The 20,691-nt window shown below is 36.7% G+C and overlaps 1 protein-coding gene across 1 annotated transcript in view; it reads left to right on the top strand.

Moving 5' to 3' along the window:
* The window catches only part of ADAM32 (ADAM metallopeptidase domain 32), a 156,135-nt gene that overhangs the window by 42,825 nt on the left and 92,619 nt on the right, over positions 1-20,691 (top strand). The window contains exons 7-10 of the mRNA XM_039463376.2: positions 9,336-9,404; positions 13,179-13,250; positions 13,448-13,614; positions 17,730-17,811. Of these exons, the coding sequence (XP_039319310.2) occupies positions 9,336-9,404; positions 13,179-13,250; positions 13,448-13,614; positions 17,730-17,811 (390 nt within the window). The remainder of the gene's footprint in view (positions 1-9,335; positions 9,405-13,178; positions 13,251-13,447; positions 13,615-17,729; positions 17,812-20,691) is intronic.

Here is a 20,691-nt window from a genome sequence, read left to right as displayed (position 1 = left end):
TTACTGCTCTAGCTCTTTCAATTTTGATGATAGGGTGTCAATTTTAGAATTTTCCTTATTTCTCATGTGGGCATTTATTGCTATAAATTTCCCTCTAGACACTGCTTTAAATGTGTCCCAGAGATTCTGGTACATTGTGCCTTTGTTCTTCTTGGTTTTGAAGAACATCTTCAGTTTTTCCTTCATTTCATTGTTTATCCAGTTAACATTCAAGAGCCAGTTGTTCAGTTTCCATGAAATTGTGTGGCTCTGAGTGAGTTTCTTAATCCTGAGTTATAATTTGATTGCACTGTGGTCTGAGAGACTAGTTGTTATGATTTCCATTCTTTTGCATTTGCTGAGGAGTGATTTACTTCCAATTATGTGGTCAGTTTTAGAGTAGATGTGATGTGGTGCTGAGAAGAATGTATATTCTGTGGATTTGGGGTGGAGAGTTCTGTAGATGTCTATTAGGTTTACTTGGTCCAGATCTGAGTTCATGTCCTGGATATCGTTGTTAATATTTATCTTGTTGATTTGTCTAGTATTGACAGTTGTGTGTGAAAATCTCCCACTATTACTGAGTAGGAGTCTAAGTCTCTTTGTAGGTTGTTAAGAACTTGCTTTATGTATCTGGGTGCTCCGGTATTGGGTGTGTATATATTTAGGATCATTAGCTCATCTTGATGTATTGATCCTTTTACCGTTATGTAATGCCCTTCTTTGTCTCTTTTCATCTTTGTTGGTTTAAAGTCTATTTTATCAGAGACTAGGATTGCAACTCCTGCTTCTTTTTTTTTTTTTTAATTCTCCATTTGTTTGGTAAATATTCCTCCATCCATTTATTTTGAGGTTATGTGTGTCCTTGCATGTGACATGGGTTTCCTGGATACAGCACACTGATGGGTTTTGACATTTTATCCAATTTGCCAGTCTATGTCTTTTAATTGGGGCATTTAGCCCATTTACATTTAAGATTAATATTGTTATGTGTGAATTTGATCCTGACATTTTGATGCCAGCTGATTGTTTTGCCCGTTAGTTGACTCAGTTTCTTCATTGTGTGGATGCTTTTTACCATTTGGTACATTTTTGGAGTGGCTGGTACTGGTGCTTCCTTTCTATGTTTAGTGCTTCTTTCAGGAGCTCTTGTAAGGCAGATCTGGTGGTGATGAAGTCTCTCGGCAATTGCTTGTTCGTAGAGGATTTTATTTCTCCTTTGCTTATGAAACTTACTTTGGCTGGATATGAAATTCTAGGTTGAAAGTTCTTTCCTTTAAGGATGTTGAATATTGGCCCCCACTCTCTTCTGGCTTGTAGCGTTTCTGCTGAGAGATCCGCTGTGAGTCTGGTGGGCTTCCCTTTGTGGGTAACCCGACCTTTCTCTCTGGCTGCCCTTAGCATTTTTTCCTTTATTTCAACCCTGGTGAATCTGATGATTATGTGCCTTAGGGTTGCTCTTCTTGAGGAATATCTTTGTGATATTCTCTGTATTTCCTGGACTTTAACATTGGCCTGCCTTGCTAGGTTGGGGAAGTTCTGGATTATATCCTGAGGATTGTTTTCCAGGTTGGATTCATTCTCTCTGTCACATTCAGGTACACCTATCAAATGTAGATTAGGTCTTTTTACATAATCCCATATTTCTTGGAGACTTTGTTCATTTTTTTACTCTTTATTTCTCTAATCTTGCCTTTTCGTTTTATTTCATTGAGTTGATCTTCAGTCTCTGATATCCTTTCTTCTGCTTGGTCAGTTCAGCTATTGAAACTGTGTATGGTTCATGAAGTTCTTGTGTTGTGTTTTTCAGCTCCATCAAGTCATATTCTGCTCTAAGCTGTTTATTCTCATTAGCATTTCATCAAACCTTTTTTTCAAGGTTCTTAGTTTCTTTGCATTGGGTTAGAACATGTTCTTTTAGCTCAGAGAAGTTTGTTATTACTCACCTTCTGAAGCCTGTTTCTGTTAATTCAACAGACTCATTCTCCATCCTACTTTGTTCCCTTGCTGGTAGGGAGTTGTGATCCCTTGGAGGAGGAGAGGTGTTCTGGTTTTGGGTGTTTTCATCCTTTCTACACTGGTTTCTTCCCATCTTTGTGGATTTATTTACCTGTGGTCACTATTTACCAACGTGACTTTTGGATGGAATCTCTGAGTGGACATCCTTTTTTTTTGATGTTGAAGTTATTTCATTCTGTTTTTTAGTTTTCCGTCTAACAGTCAGGCCCCTCTGCTGTAGGACTGCTGGAGGTCCACTGCAGACCCTGCTTCCCTGGGGATCACCTACTGCGGCTGCAGAACAGTAAAGATGCTGCCAGTTTCTTCTGTTATCTTCGTCCCAGAAAGATACCCCCCCAGATGTCAACCTGAGCTCTTCTTTTTGAGGTGCCTTTGGATATACTGGGGTTGGGGAGTTGCTTGAGGAGACAGTCTGTTTTTTATAGGAGCTCAGGTGCTGAGCTGTGAACTCTGTTGTTCTATTCAGAGCTGCTGGGCAGGTACGTTTACGTGTGCTGCAGCGGAACTCATAACTACCTTTTTTCCCAGGTTGCTCTGTCCTGGGAAGGTGGGGCTTTATTTATACATTCCTGATGTGCTGCTGCCTTTTTTTCAGAGATGCCCTGCCTAGCAAGGAGATAGCCTAGTAACAGTCTGGCAGTAGAGGTGTTGTTTAGCTGCCATGGGTCTGCCCAGCTGCTGTATGAACTTCTTTTGATTTTGTTTACAAAGATGTAGTTAGAACTGCCCTGGTAATAATGGCAGTCTTCCTCAGTAATGGCAGAATGCCTCTGTAATGGCAGACTGCTTCAGTAATGGGAGACCGCCTTGGTAATAGTGGACTGCCTTGGTAATGGTCAACTGCCTCGGTAATGGCAGACTGCTTTAGTAATGGCAGACTGCCTTGGTAGTTGTGGACTGCCTCAGTAATGGTGGATGCCCTTCCCCCAACAGAGCTGGACCATCCTAGGTCCAGCCGCCCTTGCTGCAAAACTCTCAATCCAGAGCATTTCAGATTGCTGGTCTTTGTGGGAGTGGGACCTGCTGAGCCAGATCACCTGGCTCCCTGTTTCAGCACCCCCTTTTTCAGTTGAATGGGCGGCTCTGTCTCCCAGGTGTTCTAGGAGCCAGTTGAAATGGCTGCTCAGATTTGTGTGAGTTTTTGTGTGGAGACCCATTGCGCCAGCTGAAACAGCCATGCTGGAAACTTGTGGCACATTTTAGCCTGTAAATCTCCTGGTCTGTGGACAGTAATAACTCTTTTGGAAATGTGGTGATCACTCACACTCTGCGTTGTTCTCACTGGGAACTGCACTCCAGAGGTGTTCCTATTTGGCTGTCTTGGATCACTCCCTAAATGCTTTTTCTTGATTGAGATGGTTCCATGCTTTCCCCTTTACATTTTCTTCATGTGATGTATTACCTTGGTTGAGTGTTGTGTGTTGAATCACTCTTGCATTCATGGGATAAATCCCACCTGGTTATGGTATATAACACTTTTTTTTTTCCTTTTCTTTTTGAGACAGGGTCTCACTCTGTTGCCTAGCCTGGAGTGCAGTGGTGTCATATCAGTTTATTTCAACCTCTTCCTCCCGGGTTCAAAAAATTCTCCTGCCTCAGCCTCCCAATTAGCTGGGACTACAGGCACCTACCAGTATGCCTGGCTAATTTTTGTATTTTTAGTAGTGATGGGGTTTCACCATATTGTCCAGTCTGGTCTTGATCTCTTGACCTCATGATCATTAATGTATAATGTTCTATGTCTCATAAAAATTATTTGATTTAACATCTACTTTTTTCTGATATTAGCATAGCCATCTCACTTGTCTTTTGGTTACTATTTACATGGAATACATATGGTTTGCATTCTTTTACTTTCAGCCTATTTGTGTCTTTGTACCTAAGTACTTGCAGACAGTATATAGTTGGATCTCATCTTTTTAATTCTGCCCCCTGCCCTTTTTTTTTTTTTTTTTTTTTTGAGACAGGGTCTTGCTCTGTCACCTAGCCTGGAGTGCAATGGTACAATCACAGTTCACTGCAGCTTCACTTCCCGGACTCAAGTCATCCTCCCACCTCAGCCTTCTATATAGTTGGAACTACAGGCACACAACATTGTGCCTGGCTAATTTTTATATTTTTTGTAGAGACAGGGTTTTTTTCATATTGCCTAAAGTGGTCTTAAACTCCTGGGCTCAACAATTCTCCCAATTTGGCCTCCCAAAGTGCTGGAATTATAGGTGTAAGCCATTGTGCCCAGCACAACTTCTGTCTTTTAGAGTTTAATATATTTACATTTAAAATAATTTTATTCCTGCATTTATTTATCTATTTATCTTTTAAGACAGGGTCTCATTCTGTCACCCAGGCTGTAGTGCAATGAGGTGATCTTGACTCTTGGCAACCTTTGCCTCCTGGGCTCAATAAACACTTAATGTGACATTTGCTTATTGTTTTCTATATGTGTTATATCTTTTTTTGGTCTCTGTTTCTCTATTACTCCCTTCTTTTGTTTAGTTAATTTTTTTCTAGTATATCATTTTGATTTCCTTCTCATTTATTTTTCCTTACATATTTTAGTTATTTTTCTTAGTGGTTACTCTGAATGTTACAATTAACATCTTAAATTTATGACAATCATAGTTTGAATTAATACCAGTTTAGCCTCTATAGTACACAAAAACTCTGCTTCTATACAACTTTGCCTTATTTACATTTTTATTATCAGAAATTATCTGGTACATTAAGCTATGTTAATCATAATACAACATACAAGCAATTGTAATATAATAGCTTAATAATTATTGTTTGATATATTTTCTTTTAAATACTTTGGGAAAAAATGAGTAATAACCAAAAATATAATAATAATATCTTCTTTTTCTTTTCTTTTTTTGTTTGAGGCAGGGTTTCACTCTGTCATCCAGGCTGGAGTGAGGTGCTGATGCTGTGATCATGGCTTACTGCATCCTTTACTTCCTAAGCACAGGTGATCCTCCTGCCTCTGCCTCCCAATTAGCGGGGACCACAGGCATGTGTGACCATGCTCAGCTAATTTGTTTTATGATTTATAGAGACTGGGTCTCCCTATGTTGCCCAGGCTGGGCTCAAACTCCTGGACTCAAGCAGTCCTCCCATCTTGGCCTTCCAGGGTGCCAGGAGTATAAGTGTGAGCCACTGCACTCGCAATAATAATATCTTCTGTAGTTACCAATGTATTTACCTCTACTATGTTTGCAATTTCTTTTATTGCTTCTTGTTACTGTTTTGTGTGCTTTCATTTTAAACTGAAGGACTACCTTTGGCATTTCTTGTAGTGCAGTTTATTAGTTTGCTATAGCTGCCATAACAATTTACCACTGGACTGGGTAGCTTAAATAACAAGAATACATTTTTTTCCCCCAATTCTGGAGCTTAGAAGTTTGAGATCAAAGTGTTAGTAAATTGGTTTCTTTTGAGGCCCCTATGCTTGGCATATAGGTAACCATTCTTTCCCTGTGTCTGCACAAGGTCTTCCTTCCATGTTTGTGTTCTGATTTTCTCTTATAAAGATACCAGTGACATTGCCCATCAGAGCTCATTCTAATGACCTAATTTTCAATCTATTTACCTCTTTAAAGGCCCTGTCTCCAAATACAGTCTCATTCTGTGACATACTGGGGTTAGATATTTAACATATGGATTTTACTGGGATACCATTCAGGCTGTAATAAGCAGGCAGGTCTACTAGCAATGAGTTTTTCAGTTTTTATTTATCTGGGCATGTCTTATTTCTCCTTCATTTTGGAAGGATAGTTTTGTCAGATACAGAATTCTTTTTTTCTCTTCCAGCACTTTAAATGTCATCCCATTGCCTCTGGCCTCCCTGGTTTCTATTGAGAAATCAGATGTTAATATTATTGAAGATCTCTCATTTGTGAGGAATTGCTTTTCTCTCACTGTTTTCAAGTCTTTCTTTTTTTTGATTAACTTTGGACAATTTACATATAATGTGAGTTTGTGTGAATTTCTTTGAGTTTATTCTGCTTGAAGTTTTTAAAGCTTCTTGGATGTATAGATTCATGTATTTCATCAAATTTGGGAAGTTTTCACCCATTTCTATTTCAAATTTTCTTTCTGCCCCTTTCTTCTTTTCTGCTTGGAACTCTTCTTATATATGTGCTGTTGGTCTCCCACAGGTCTCGTAGGCTCTGTTCATTTATCTTCGCTCTTTTTTTTTTCAGCATCAAATAACTTTTATTGAGATCCTGCCAGCTGCAGTATTTGTTCCTGGCATTAAGTCCTTCCTTTGCAGTCTGGTCTTTCCTGAGTGGTCCCATGAATGCCTCTTCTTCATGGTTTGGAAGTGGCCATGGCTGAATTGAAAGGTAGTTTCAATGAACTTAAGGCCAGTCTTTTCCGGAGCCCACTGCTTGGTCTGCACTAAGAATTGTGGAGGGTGAGCACTTGCTTTTTGGTTCTCACCGCACAGCCCTTCTGATGACACAGTCATCGGTCACTTCATCATAGTGGATAAAGCCACCCAGAGGGTTGATTGCTCTTGTCAGACAGGTCATAGTCAGTGGAGGCATTAATCAATTTGCCATCCTTGATTAGGTAGCCCTGACTGATCTTATAGATCTTCTTGATCTCAGTGCAGTGGTGGTAGCATTTCTGCCCAGTGTGTGCCTCAGAGAATGCTGTACAGGCAGGATGCCATGCTCCAAAATAGGCAACCTTGCACAACTTCAGTGGGTGGGTCTTGTAGTGCAGCTTTTTAGCATGCCAATGACTGGTCACCTCTTTGTAGCCTTTGCCCTTGGTCACCTGTTTGATGTCAATCATCTTGTCCTGCCCAAACATTTAGTTCACAGGTACCTGGTGCTCTAGTTTCTCCAGGGACAAGTCCAGTTTCTTGGCCAAAGTGTCTCTGTTCACCTGGATCTCCATCAGGTGGGCCTTCTTCTGACGTAGAGGAAGCAGGTGCATCTGGGTATGAGAATTGATGTGGATGACTTGGCAGTACTTCTTCATGCTGTTGAAGTCCTTCTGCAGCTACTTCTTGTCATCCTCACCCTGCCATTTCTTGTAGTACTTGGCAAAGGCATTCTACTTAGCTTTACACCAGTTCCTATAGAAGTGCCTTTTGCACTCATTGTGCTCAGCAAAGATAATCTTGAAAATTCAGAGCCCTTGAGAGGTTTCCATATAGCCGACAGTGCTTACAAGCACCACAGGCGGTGTCTCCACAATGGTCACAGCCTCTACCACTTTCTTCTTGTTCACTTTGGGTCCTAGCTGGCCAACTTCCCACATGATGTATCATGCCAGCCTTGTGTCTCAGGAAGGCTGTGAAGTGGACCAGCGTATTAGGGTCATCCTTGGGGAAGTTCTTCACCTTGCCATAATGCCTACTCCTGTGTTTCCAAGGCAGGAAGCCCAGGGACCCACGTCTGGGAGTGAAGGACTCCTGTGAGACATGTTACCATCAGATCCTGCTGGTAGAGCTTCATTCTTTTTTTATTGTGCTCCTCAGATTGAATAATCTTAATTGATTTCTTTTGAAGTTTGCTGATTCTTTTTTCTGTTTGCTCAACTATGTTCTTGAATCCTAGTAAATTTTCATTTACTTTACTTTTCAGCTCCATAATTTCCTTTTTATAATTTCTATATTTTTATGGATACTCTCTATTCGGTGAAGCATCATTCTTCTGGTTTCCTTTAGTTCTTTTTACATAGTTTCCCATAGCTTTTTGAACATATTTTGGGACAATTAATTTACAGTCTTTGTCTAGTAAGTACAATGTCTGGGCTTCCAGAGGGACTATTTCTATTTCTTTCTTTCTTTTTTTTTTTTTTCTGAGAATGGGCCATGTTACTTTATTGTTGTTTCTGAAATTTGAACATTTTGAGTATTTTGATGTGATGATGCTGGAAATCAGATTCTTTCTCACTCCCCAGCAAGGTTTGTTGTTACTGCTTGTTGTGGGTTGTAGTTGTTTGTTTGCTTGTTTACTGACTTTTCTAAATTAAAGAAATATTTTGTAAACAATATTGTTTAGTAGTCATCTAGTGATTTGAGAGAGATTTCTTTAAATTGCTGAAGCCAAAAAAAAAAAAAAATGACTCTGGGTTTGGGTATGTCTACAACACTTATTCCAGATGTCGTCAACTCACCCTTGGCCTTGACTCTTGCTTGTACAATGTCTAAAAGCCAGGCAGAGGAGAAAGCTTAGTGTCTTCTCAAGTCTTTTCTGAGCATGTGTCCAGCCTTAGGCATGTAGGTAGCCCTCTAGATTTCCCAGTATATACCTGAGGTTTTCAAAGCCTTCATTTCTGCATCAATTTCCTTCCCCAGCCTCTTTCTTCCTAGGCTTTTTAGTGTGCCTGCTGCTTTTCTTGTCTGTTTTTCTTGCTCCAGGTGGTTCTGGCCAGTGTATTTGCCTTGAAATGCTTTTTATAAATACTGCCTTGGAGTCCACGCCAACGCTGTGAAATTTTATGGTGGAGGAAACAAAGGGAAACTCTTGAGCAAAACATTTAGGGAACCACTCAAAACACATAACCATAATTCTTTGAGAAAAAAGTTGGTATTTCTTCCTCTGGCATGGGAAAGCCACATGAGGAACATGGGCCTCTGTCTTCATGGATGCCAGTGAGCTGGATGTGTGGGATGGGATAGTAGGTGGGTAAGTTCAAGCACTACAGTACTCTCTTATGGAAACTCAGCAGCTTTTTTCCCTTCTCCTCAAGCATTATCCTGTTTTTTAATGTTTTTCTGGGGCCATGGCATGGATAAGCCATTTGTTCCTTTCATCTGGTAGTCTGGCCAGATGTGTACAGGTAGGGATTCCAAGATCAGGAATGGCAGCATGAAAGGCGACTTAGGCTCGAGGTTGGCAAAACAGCACTTCTGTTGTCTTTATTGGCTCAAGCAAATTACAAGGCCCAGCCCAGGTTGAGAGAGAGAAGAAATAAACTCACCTCTTGAGAGGTACTGCAAAGTCTTATTGCAAAGGACACGAATACAGAAAGGAGTGAAAATGAAAACATTGAAAAAAAGCATCAACACATATAATTTTTAAAGTAAAAGTTTGTTTCTTACATGCAGATGAAATAGATGGAAATATTTTTTTTTTAGTTCATGAATTGTGAGTTGTAGATACATTGAGAAAGATGTCATAACTTCATGGGCAATCTTCTTACTACTTGAATACATTGCCATAAAACTTAAAGCTTTATTCATTGATTTAAACCAATTTCATAAAGCAAACCTCTGCGTATCTTGTAAGTGCTGTAGTAATAGCTTTAATGAAGAGTTCAAGTAAACAAATTATGAAAATTTTCATGTATTATATGCTGTTTTTCTTTTTTTCTAGTCAGAACCAGTGGTTCCAGATTTATTTCCTCTTTATCTAGAAATGCATATTGTGGTGGACAAAGCTTTGGTATGTGTTTTGTTTTTTCTTTGCTCTGAAATATTTGGTCCAAATAAATGATTATCCCTAGCTAGCTAAATAGAAACTAAAAGATTCTGATGTTCTTACTCACATGTCATAGAGACAATAGTGGAAAAGTGTGCAAATTGAGAAACCAATTAGTCAAAATTATACAAGTTTTATCAGAAATACTTTATTTGAAATATTTACATAACAATACTGCAGAACAAAATGTCTTCTCTCCCCCCATCCCACCCCCGGCACTTCACATTTCTAGGGTCTCTCTCAATCCATACTACCTTTTAATGGTGATTTTGGTAAAAGTGAAATTCTATTTTAGAGAAGTTTGAAGAGCAGAATGTGGACTAGGGAATAGTCCATCCTATGGAATATTTATTGGAACAAAAGTGATGATAGTCTAACTATGTATAAGAACTACTTTCACTAATGTGACAAGATTCTTTTTAGCAGTATTTTGTGGGGCACCTATTTTAGTCCATTGTTTACCTGATGAAAAGAATATCTCAAGATTCCTAATTTCCTTAAACAGTCTGAGGCCTCTGAATTTCAGAACCTTGGGTTGATAACTTAGTTTGCAGTCAACTAGGTATGTCTTTATTTCTTCTAACAGTTGAAAGCTTTTAGAAAATAGAGATTAAAATATACTTTTGGGTTTTATTCTGATGATAAGAATTTGTTTGTGTATTCCTATGGAACATCACAGTGGGTATGATTAATACTTATTACCAGTTCTATTCCTAGGGTTTAGAAATTGTCAGGAAGCCAGAGTTAAGGTCAGGGACCAGGAGGGATTGGGAGAAAAATATGAAAATAACTTAATTTATTAGAGTACAGGGAAAAGGGAAAAGGGAACATTTAGAGAACATTGAGACATTGAGCTATTGAGAAAAAATTGAGATATTTCTGGTCAATATGACTCAGTTTCTAGGGAACATTTTGGGTTATGAAAATTCTTTTGTTTTTGGATTATGTTATATATTTTGAGAGTAGTTTCAAAAGCTTGTCCAAATTGCCAGGTTTTCAAGTCATATAATGCTGATTCAACATTTTTTTATGTTCTTATACATGTTTACATATTCTTTAATTAAAAAAACCCTTGGTCAGGTGTGGTGGCTCACACTTGTAATCCTAGCGCTTTGGGAGGCTGAAATGGGTGGATCACCTGAGGTCAGGAATTCAAGACCAGCCTGGCCAACATGGTGAAACCTCATCTCTACTAAAAATACAAAAATTAGCCAGGTGTGGTGGGGCACACCTATAGTCCCAGCTACTCAGGAGGCTGAGGCAGGAGAATCATTTGAACACAGGAGGTGGAGGTTGCAGTCAGCCGATATCACACCACTGCACTCCAGCCTGGGCAACAGAGGCAACAGAGGAAGATTCCATTTCAAAAGCAAACAAACAAACCCTTAGGCAGATATAAAATCTGTTGGGCATATAAAGAAGAATAGTATTCATATTTTCTTCAGTGACTTTATAATTCATATAATCATGGCATAGTGAATTCATTGTCATGATTGAAGAAAGCGTATGGTCCTATATAAATACAGTTTAATAACAGAGACAGATATGGCAACACAACTGTAAGTTGTTATACTATAAGAGCATCCAAGTGGGTCCAACTTTTAGTTTAAAATGTAGGTTTTGGGCCGGATGTGGTGGCTCACGCCTGTAATCACAGCACCCTGGGAGGCCAAGGTGAGTGGATTACAAGGTTGAGAGATCAAGACCATCCTGGTCAACATGATGAAACATCATTTCTACTAAAAATACAAAATTTAGCCAGGCGTAGTGGTGCATGCCTGTAGTCCCAGCTACTTGGGAGGCTGAGGCAGGAGAATTGCTTGGACTCGGGAGGTAGAGGTTGCAGTGAGCTGAGATTGCACCACTGCACTCCAGTCTGGTGACAGAGAAAGACTCCATCTCAAAAAAAAATATTAAGGTTTATTATTACTCATCTATATTGAAGTGAACAGATCAGGAGATGGTTGCTATTGAAAAGACAGGTTGTTAGTCAGTTTCCAATGGTAAGGGACACTCTACATCATTCAGGGCCCACACTGAGGTCAGTAAGGAGAGAAATATTTTAAATAGGGGAGTAACATAGTTCTGTTTTACCTTAGAATAATCATTTTGGTAATAGTGTAGGGACCAGATTGCTGGTGGGAAAACTGGGTTAGGAGGAACCATTTAAGAGCCAATTCTAGGCCAGGCAGGATGGCTCATGCCTGTAATTCCAGCACTTTGGGAGGCCGAGGCGGGCAGATCATGAGGTCAAAAGTTTGAGACCAGCCTGGCCAACATGGCGAAACCCCATCTCTACTAAAAGTACAAAAATTAGCCGGGCATAGTGGTGTGCACCTGTAATCCCAGCTACTTGGGAGGCTGAGGCAGGAGAATTGCTTGAACCTGGTAGCAAAGGTTGCAGTGAGCCAAGATTGCTCCAGCCTGGGCAACAGAGTGAGATGCCATCTCAAATAAACAAACAAACAAACAAACAAACAAATAAATAAAAGACTATTCTAATAATCAGGGTGAAAACTTATAAAGTAGTGGCATCAGGACTAAAAACAAAGTAACAACTTTAAAAGTGACTGATTGGGTTGAATTAGAAGAACTTGATTTGATTGATTTATTCATTTACTTAACAAATTCATTGAGCATCATCTAGATAACCAGTTGCTGTTCTAGCTACTGGGGATATAGCAGTGAATAAAACGGAACAATTTCTGCTCTCATGGAGCATGTAGTATAATAAATGTAGGGTGTGGTAGATGATAATACAATTTACTACAGTAGTGAAAATATAAGTGGGAATATATTTTTGAAGGAAGAGATGAATTAGGTTTCGAATATTTTAATTTTGGATATGAATTTACTTTGGGATAATTTGAGGCTCCTGGGGAACATCCAAAGTGATGTACTATAGAGAGTTTGTCTATGGATATGTAGAGTTTGACATAGTTGCAATCCAGTTTTTTAGATTTCAAGAGAGAGGTATATGTATGTGTACATACACGCACACACTCATTTGTGTGTGTGCATGTGTGTGTGGTTTTATGCAATGGTATTACATAAGTAGCCTTCCATAACCATGGCCACAATTGAGATACTCAACAGTACCGTCACCACAGGACTGTCCTGTGTGATCCCTTTAGAGTCACACCAATCTCCTGAGCCCTTGATATCTGCTAAGCCATTCTCCTTCTTTGTGATTTCACACGTGTTGCATAAAGCTATCAAGCAGTCTATATCCTTTTGAGATTGTGTTTTTATGCTGAGTATAATTTCCTTGAGGTTTATCCAGGTGGTTCCATATATCAACATTTGTTTCTTTTCATTGCTGAGTTTATGGTAGGAATGTACTAGAGTTTATTTAACCATTTAACCATTGAAGGACGTAAGAGTTGTTTCTAGTTTTTAGCTGCTATGAATAAAGCTGTTATAAACATTCATATACAAGTATTTGTGTGAGCATCAGCTTTTATTTCTTTGAGATAAAAGCTCAGAAGTGAGATTTCTGGGCCATATAGTAAATTCATTCTTTGTTTTGAAATAAGTTTATTTTCCAGAGTGGCTCTACCATTTTATATTCCCACCAGCAATGCATGAGGGATCCAGTTTATATTCATTATTTACTTATTAATGTTTTATTTTGAACTGTTGAATTCCAAAGCAGCCTCACATCTCTAGATTGAAATGACTCTTAAAAGCACTACATAATAAATTGTATTTAAGTATAAAATTAATTCTGTTTTTCAGTATGATTACTTGGGCTCTGATAGCATGATAGTAACAAATAAAGTCGTCGAAATTATTGGCCTTGCAAATTCAGTAAGTATTTTTCTTTTCATGTAAAATAATTTTTGTTTTGAAATGCTAATTTGCCTAAACTTGATGTGGTGTTCCTTGATAATTAACCCACCCTTATACACTGAGTGTGGAGTTGTAAAAACATTGAATTAATTTATAGGACTTTATAAAATAACATAAAGATTAATCATGCATGTATTTATCTCTTCTGTTTTTAGATGTTTACCCAATTTAAAGTTACTATTGTGCTGTCATCATTGGAATTGTGGTCAGAGGAAAATAAGATTTCTACAGTTGGTGAGGCAGATGAACTATTGCAAAGATTTTTAGAATGGAAACAATCTTATCTTAACCTAAGGCCTCATGATATTGCATATCTACTAATGTAAGAATAATGTTTCATTATTTCTAGAAAGAAAACAAACATCTGTGATAATTATGTAACTTAATTTAAGTAATTTATTCATTTATGAATATCCATGCTTTGATTATTTAGCATGTGCTTTATTCAGGCTTTGTGCTCAATTTCTGGTTGTCAGGCAATTAAAAACATTACTAACATTTATTTCTATGCTTATAAAGCTTTTCTAAATGAAGACATTGAGAGTTTCAAGAGGTTAAGCTATCTCAGGATTCTTGGATCTGGTGGTACTTCTAAGGTTTGAACCTACAGTTTGTAACTCTGGAGCCAATATTCTTAACCACTACTTAAAGAGATGGAATTTATCTTGAGAGGTTTATATTCTTATATGAGCTTTGACCAAAGGCTGGATAAACGTGGCTACAAAGATTTTATCCTAATGAATTTTCTGAGTAATTTAAAAATGTTAGTTTTCTAATTATAAATTATAGCTATATATTTATAATTTTATTCATATTTAATTTATTAGCAATAATCAGCAAATGTCTTTGAATAAAACTGTATATGTCTATATATGTATTTAAGTTTGGCATGTCAGTGTTTTCTTTTGCTTGCATGAGACTAATCTTTCCCTCACATCTTTGCCAGCCATAAATGTTATTGCCCTTTTAATTTTTGGTAGTCTGATGGATGTAACTTAATGTCATTGTCATTTTAATTTGCTTTTTTCTTGATGACTGATGGATTTGAGCATCTTTTCAAATGCTTGTTGGTCATTTGTATCTGTCCTTCTGTAATTGCCTTTTCTTGTCATTTGACTATTTCCTTATAATTTGTAAGGGCTTTAAAAATTTAATATTCATATTTTTCCCATAAGTTATTGGGGTACAGGTGGTATTTGGTTACATGAGTAAGTTCTTTAGTGGTGATTTGTGAGATTTTGGTGCATCCATCACCCAAGCAGTATATATTGAACCCAATTTGTAGTCTTTTATCGCTCATTCCTTGCCACTCTTTTCCCTAAGTCTCCACAGTCTACTGTATCATTTTGATGCCTTTGCATCCTCATAGCTTAGCTCTCACATATCAGTGAGAACATACAATGTTTGGTTTCCCATTCCTGAGTTACTTCACTTAGAATAATAGTCTCCAGTCTCATCTAGGTCACTGCCAATGCTGTTAATTCATTCCTTTTTATGGCTGAGTAGTGTTCCATTGTATGTATATGCCACAGTTTCTTTATCCACTTGTTGATAGATAGGCATTTGGGTTGGTTCCACGATTTTGCAATTGTGAATTGTGCTGCTATAAACATGCGTGTACAAGTATCTTTTTAACTAATGACTTCTTTTCCTCTGGGTAGATACCCAGTAGTGGGATTGCTGGATCAAATGGTAGTTCTACTTTTAGATTTTTAAGGATTCTCCACATTATTTTCCATAGTGGCTGTACTAGTTGACATTCCCACCAACAGTGTAGAAGTGTTCTCTGATCACTGCATCCATGCCAACATCCACTGCTTTTTTTTTTTTTAAATTGCATTTTAGGTTTTGGGGTACATGTGAAGAACATGCAAGATTGTTGCATAGGTACACACATGGCAGTGTGGTGTGCTGCCTTCCTCCCCATCACCGATATCTGGTATTTCTCCCCATGCTATATCTCCCCAACTCCCCACCCCTTGCTGTCCCTCCTCTATTTTCCCCCTACAGACCCCAGTGTGTGATGCTCCCCTCCCTGTGTCCATGTGTTCCCATTGTTCAACACCCACCTATGAGTGAGAACATCTGGTGTTTGATTTTCTGTTCTTGTGTCAGTTTGCTGAGAATGATGGTTTCCAGGTTCATCCATTATTTTTTTGATTTTTTTATTATGGCCATCCTTGCAGGAATAAGGTGATATTGCATCGTGGTTTTGATTTGCATTTCCCTGATCATTAGTGATGTTGAGCATTTATTCATGTTTGTTGGCCATTTGTTTATCTTCTTTTGAGAATTGCCTATGTACGTCCTTAGCCCACTTTTTGATGGGATTGTTTGGTTTTTCCTTATTGATTTGTTTGAGTTCATTGTAGATTCTGAATATTAGGCTTTTTTCAGATGTATAGATTATGAAGATTTTCTTCCACTCTGTGGATTGTATGTTTACTCTGCTGACTGTTCCTTTAGCTGTGGGAAACCTCTTCAGTTGAATGAAGTCCCAACTATTTATCTTTGTTTTTATTGGATTTGCTTTGGGGTTCTTGGCTATGAAATTCTTACCTATGCCAATGTCTGGAAGGGGTTTTTCAATGTTATCTTATAGAATTTTTGTAGTTTCAAGTCTTACATTTAAGTGCTTAATCCATCTTGAGTTGATTTCTGTATAAGGTGAGAGATAAGGATCCAGTTTCATTCTCCTACATGTGGCTTGTCAATTATCCCAGCACCATTTGTTGAATTGAGTGTGTTTTCCCCACCTTATGTTTTTGTTTGCTTTGTTGAAGATCAGTTGGCTCTAAGTATTTGGGTTTATTTCTGGGTTCTCTCTTTTATTCATACTCCTGATGAGCTCAGTAACATATATTTTACTTCATACTGACATCTTTTTGCATGCTCACTCCACATCAAATCAGATGTCAAGATCTACTGTCTTGCTTTGTCAATGTTTGTTTCCTTTCCTTCCTCCTTCAAAGAGTCAACTCCAGTTCTAACTATGAATTCCATACTCTATAAGAGGTAATAATATTAATCCTAAAGAAAAATTTAGGAGACTAAAATCTACACTATGCAGGAAACCCAAAAGTAGAAAGAAAAGATTAATAAATTTGGTCATATGAAATGCAAAAGTTTTCATGTATCAAAGAAAAAAGTTTATAGAAAAATTATAGATATGAAAAAGTATTTGTCATAGAGATAAAAAAAAAGTCAGTATCTAAGCATTCAAAAAGCCCTTACAGGTATCTATATAGGTAAAGAGGAAGTCAAACTGTCACTGTTTTCTGACAATGCGATCATTTACCTTGAAAACTCTAAAGACTCCTCCGGAAAGCTCCTAGATCTAATAAAAGAATTCAGCAAAGTTTCTGGATACAACATTAATGTACACAAATCAGTAGCTCTTCTATGCACCAAGAGTGACCAAGAAGCTAATCAAATCAAGAACTCAACTCCTTTCACAATAGCTGAAAAAAAAAACACTTAGTAATATACTTAACTAAGGAGAAGAAAGACCTCTACAAGGAAAACTACAAAACTACAAAACAAAATAAATTATAGATGACACAAACAAATGGAAATACATCCCATGCTCATATTTGAGTAGAATCAATATTGTAAAAATGACCATACTGTCAAAAGATATCTACAAATTCAATTCAATCCCCTTCAAAATACCACCATCATTCTTCACAGAATTAGAAAAAAAATTCTAAAATTCATATGGAACCTAAAAAGAGCCCACGTAGCCAAAGCAAGACTAAGCATTTGAGATGCTTAGTGATATAGAAGCTTGGAGCATCTATACCTTAGTGGTTGAGAATATGGCTTGGATTCAGACTGCCTAAGTTCAGATCCTTCAGTAGGATTTATTAATCATGCTACCTTGAGAGAGTTACTTACTCTTCCCATCTGATATTTGTTTTGCTTAATAGTGACAAAAATAATATCTACTTCACTAGTTTGTTTTGAGGATTAAATGCATTAGGTTATATAAAGCTCTGAGAATAATACTATTATTATATGGCAGTTTATATGGCCCCTTACTCAAAGCTTAAATGATAATGTTTAGGTGTGAAACAATAAAGCATTTTTTTAAAATCTATACATTAAAACGATTTGTCATTGTCACTTAACAAAGCATTTTTTATCAGAATATTGGAGCAAAGCCTTTGGTAAACATAACCAGATGTAAAGAGAACACTAAAGGCATTAAAAACTTGGATCTATTGGATATGTTTCAGATATCAAGAGTATTTAATACTAATATGTCATATTAAATGATATTCCAAATTTTCAACAATTAAGGACATATGGAAAGATCATACCTCAGTTTGCTTTAGATTTGGATTTTATGAACTGCAGACTTAAATTATAAGTAGGAATTCTCACAGTTAAATTGTCTGTTAAAAACCAATTATAAATGTAAACTTATTTATTTAGTTACAGGGATTACCCTGATTATGTGGGAGCAACGTTTCCTGGAAAGATGTGTATTACTCGTTATTCTGCGGGAGTTGCATTTGTATGTAACTATTTAATCTTATTTTTTAAAATTAACACACTTAAAAATTATTTAATGTGATAACATATACTTTATACAATTTATGTGTATGTTTACATTTACAGATTTGCATTTGTTTTCCATTACTGTTAAAATTTTAAAGTGTGTAAAAGGAAGAATATTTTATAGATCAATATCTTGTTGCAATTAATTACGTTTGGGAGTTGGCATAAAAATATCATAGACACACATGCTCTTCTTCATATATAGAGTAATGCATTGTGAAAAATTGTCTGCAATAAAATTTCTGTAACTCCAATAGATTTTTGCTTGCACACATAAAATTGGAGAAATATTCTTGTAGATAAAATAGATTCAAAATAAGAACAAACAAAAACTACAATAAGGATTCCTTAAGATGTTTCAGACCTTTGAAAGACAGCAAAATCAACTTGTATGTGTATTTTAAGTATTTATAATATTGATAAATGTGACTTTATAGATATAATTGGTAAAAATAAGTGCATTATTGAAAAGTTGATGCATCTCTTTGAGCCATTTTCTCAACCTACTCATTTTTTAAAAAACAAGTTTAAGTACTATTTTTTTTTAACTTACAAAGTAATCTATGCTAATGATGTCAAATTTGTTAAGTATGCATATAGGAACATATAAGAAAATTCATATAATCTTGCATTTTACCACCAGGTGGAGATAACCACTATTAATATTTTGATTGATACATATATCTTCTTGTTTCTTAAAAGACTTTTAAATTAAAACAATTTTAGAACATGTTTTTAGAAACTTATTATTTTTTTTTTTTTGATATGTAATAGTTGTGCATAAAGGCAGTGAGTAGAATGGTGGTTACTAGAGGCTGGGAAGGGTAGGGGGAAGAGAAGATGAAGAGAAGTTGAGTATGGGTACAAAAATACAGTTAGTAGAAGGAATAAGTTCTAGTATTTTTAAATTTTTTGAGAGTCTTACTCTTGTGCCCAGGCTGGAGTATAGCAGCATGATCTTGGTTCACTGCAATCTCTGCCTCCAGGGTTCAAGGTATTCTCATGTCTCAGTCTTTCAAGTAGCTGGGATTACAGAGGTGAACCATAACAACTGGCTAATTTTTTTTGTATTTTTAGTAGAGAAGGGTTTTCGCCATGTTAGCCATGCTGATCTTGAACTCCTGGCCTAGTGATCTGCCTGCCTTGGCCTCCCAAAGTGCTGGGATTACAGGCATGAGCCACCATGACTGGCCAGTTCTAGTATTTGATAGCACAATATGGTGACTATAATTAATCATAATTTATAGTATATTTCAAAATAGCTAGAGGCAAGATTTGGATTGTTCTCAAAACAAATAAATGGTATATGTTTGAGGTTATGGATAGCCCAGTTACCCTGATTTGATTATTATCATCACATGCATGTATATCTTCTACTTCATGTCTTTCTTTGTTTTTCTGTTACTGTATCTCTATTTTTTTTTTCAAAATGTGATTTTGCAGCACGTTTTTATTTCTAATACTTAAACATTTTTTATTACCGAAATAATGAATACACATAGTAAATTGTTTAAGCTACAAATATACAAGGCAAAAAATCATAGTAAAACTCTCTACCCCTTCATTTAGTCCTATTTAAGAATTTAATAATTTCTGTTTAAGTTCTTCTGTTGGTTAAATTTATTTATTTAAAAATATGTATGTGCTTACTTCTGTTTTAATTTGTAAACTGTAGACAATATTGGTAATATATTTGACATATTGAGTCCACTCTCTCTACTTGTCATTTATGTTTAAATATATATACTTAAATATAGGTTTGTATTTTTAATTTTACATAATATCTATATATATGTTAAACAATGTCCACTGTTTGCTTGATATGAACAGTAAGAGGGGTAACATAGTTGTATGTTTCTTATACCCACTGTCAAGATTTAGATAATTTATAACTAATTCTGTAGTGCTTTTGTACTTTGTGTAGAGAATGATGTAGGAATTAAATAAATAAATAGCATTTTACTGTATTATAAATAAATAATATTAATTATTGAATAAAGAAATACATGTTTCTTATGCCAGTAAAGCTTTGATGGTCAAAGATAATATTTTAGACATCAAAATCTAATGGAGCACTGAATTTTTTTTCTAACTTCTTTTATTTATTATGGGTGAAACCAACTGCCACAGAAAATGAAATCCCACCTTTCTTTTCTTGGAATCTTTTACTATTTTTCTGAAATAACTCTTGATTTTTTTTTTTTAACATAGTGTGTATGGATTGCAATCATTGAGCTATTTTATCAATAAAAAGACTTTTTTTTTTTTGTTCAGGGTTTAAGTTCTGGGGTACATGTGCAGGATGTGCAGTTTTGTTACATAGGTAAATGTGTGCCATGGTTGTTTGCTGACTTATCAACCTACCACCTAAGTAGTAAGCCCCATGTATATTAGCTGTTTATCCTAATGCTCTCCCTCCCTGGTCCCCCTGACAGGCCCCAGTGTTTGTTGTTCCCCTCCCTGTATCCCTGTTCTTACTGTTCAGCTCCCACTTATAAATGACAGCATGTGGTAGTTGGTTTTCTGTTCCTGTATTAGTTTGCTGAGAATAATGGCTTCCAGTTCCATCCATGTCCCTGCAAAGGAAATGATCTCATTCCTTTTTATGACTGCATGCATAGTATTCCATGGTGTGTATGTTTTTCTTTATCCAGTCTATCATTGACGGGCATTTGGGTTGATTCCATGTTTTTGCTCTTATGAATAGTGCTGCAGTGAACATATGGGTGCATGTGTCTTTATAATAGAATGATTTATATTCCTTTGACTATATACCCAGTAATGGGATTGCTGGGCCAAATGGTATTTCTGCCTCTAGGTCTTTGAGGAATTGCCA

The sequence above is a fragment of the Saimiri boliviensis genome, chromosome 13 (assembly GCF_048565385.1).
Source record: "Saimiri boliviensis isolate mSaiBol1 chromosome 13, mSaiBol1.pri, whole genome shotgun sequence".
In the NCBI taxonomy this organism is placed as follows: Eukaryota; Metazoa; Chordata; class Mammalia; order Primates; family Cebidae; genus Saimiri; species Saimiri boliviensis.
This window is presented reverse-complemented; position numbering and strand designations above follow the sequence as displayed.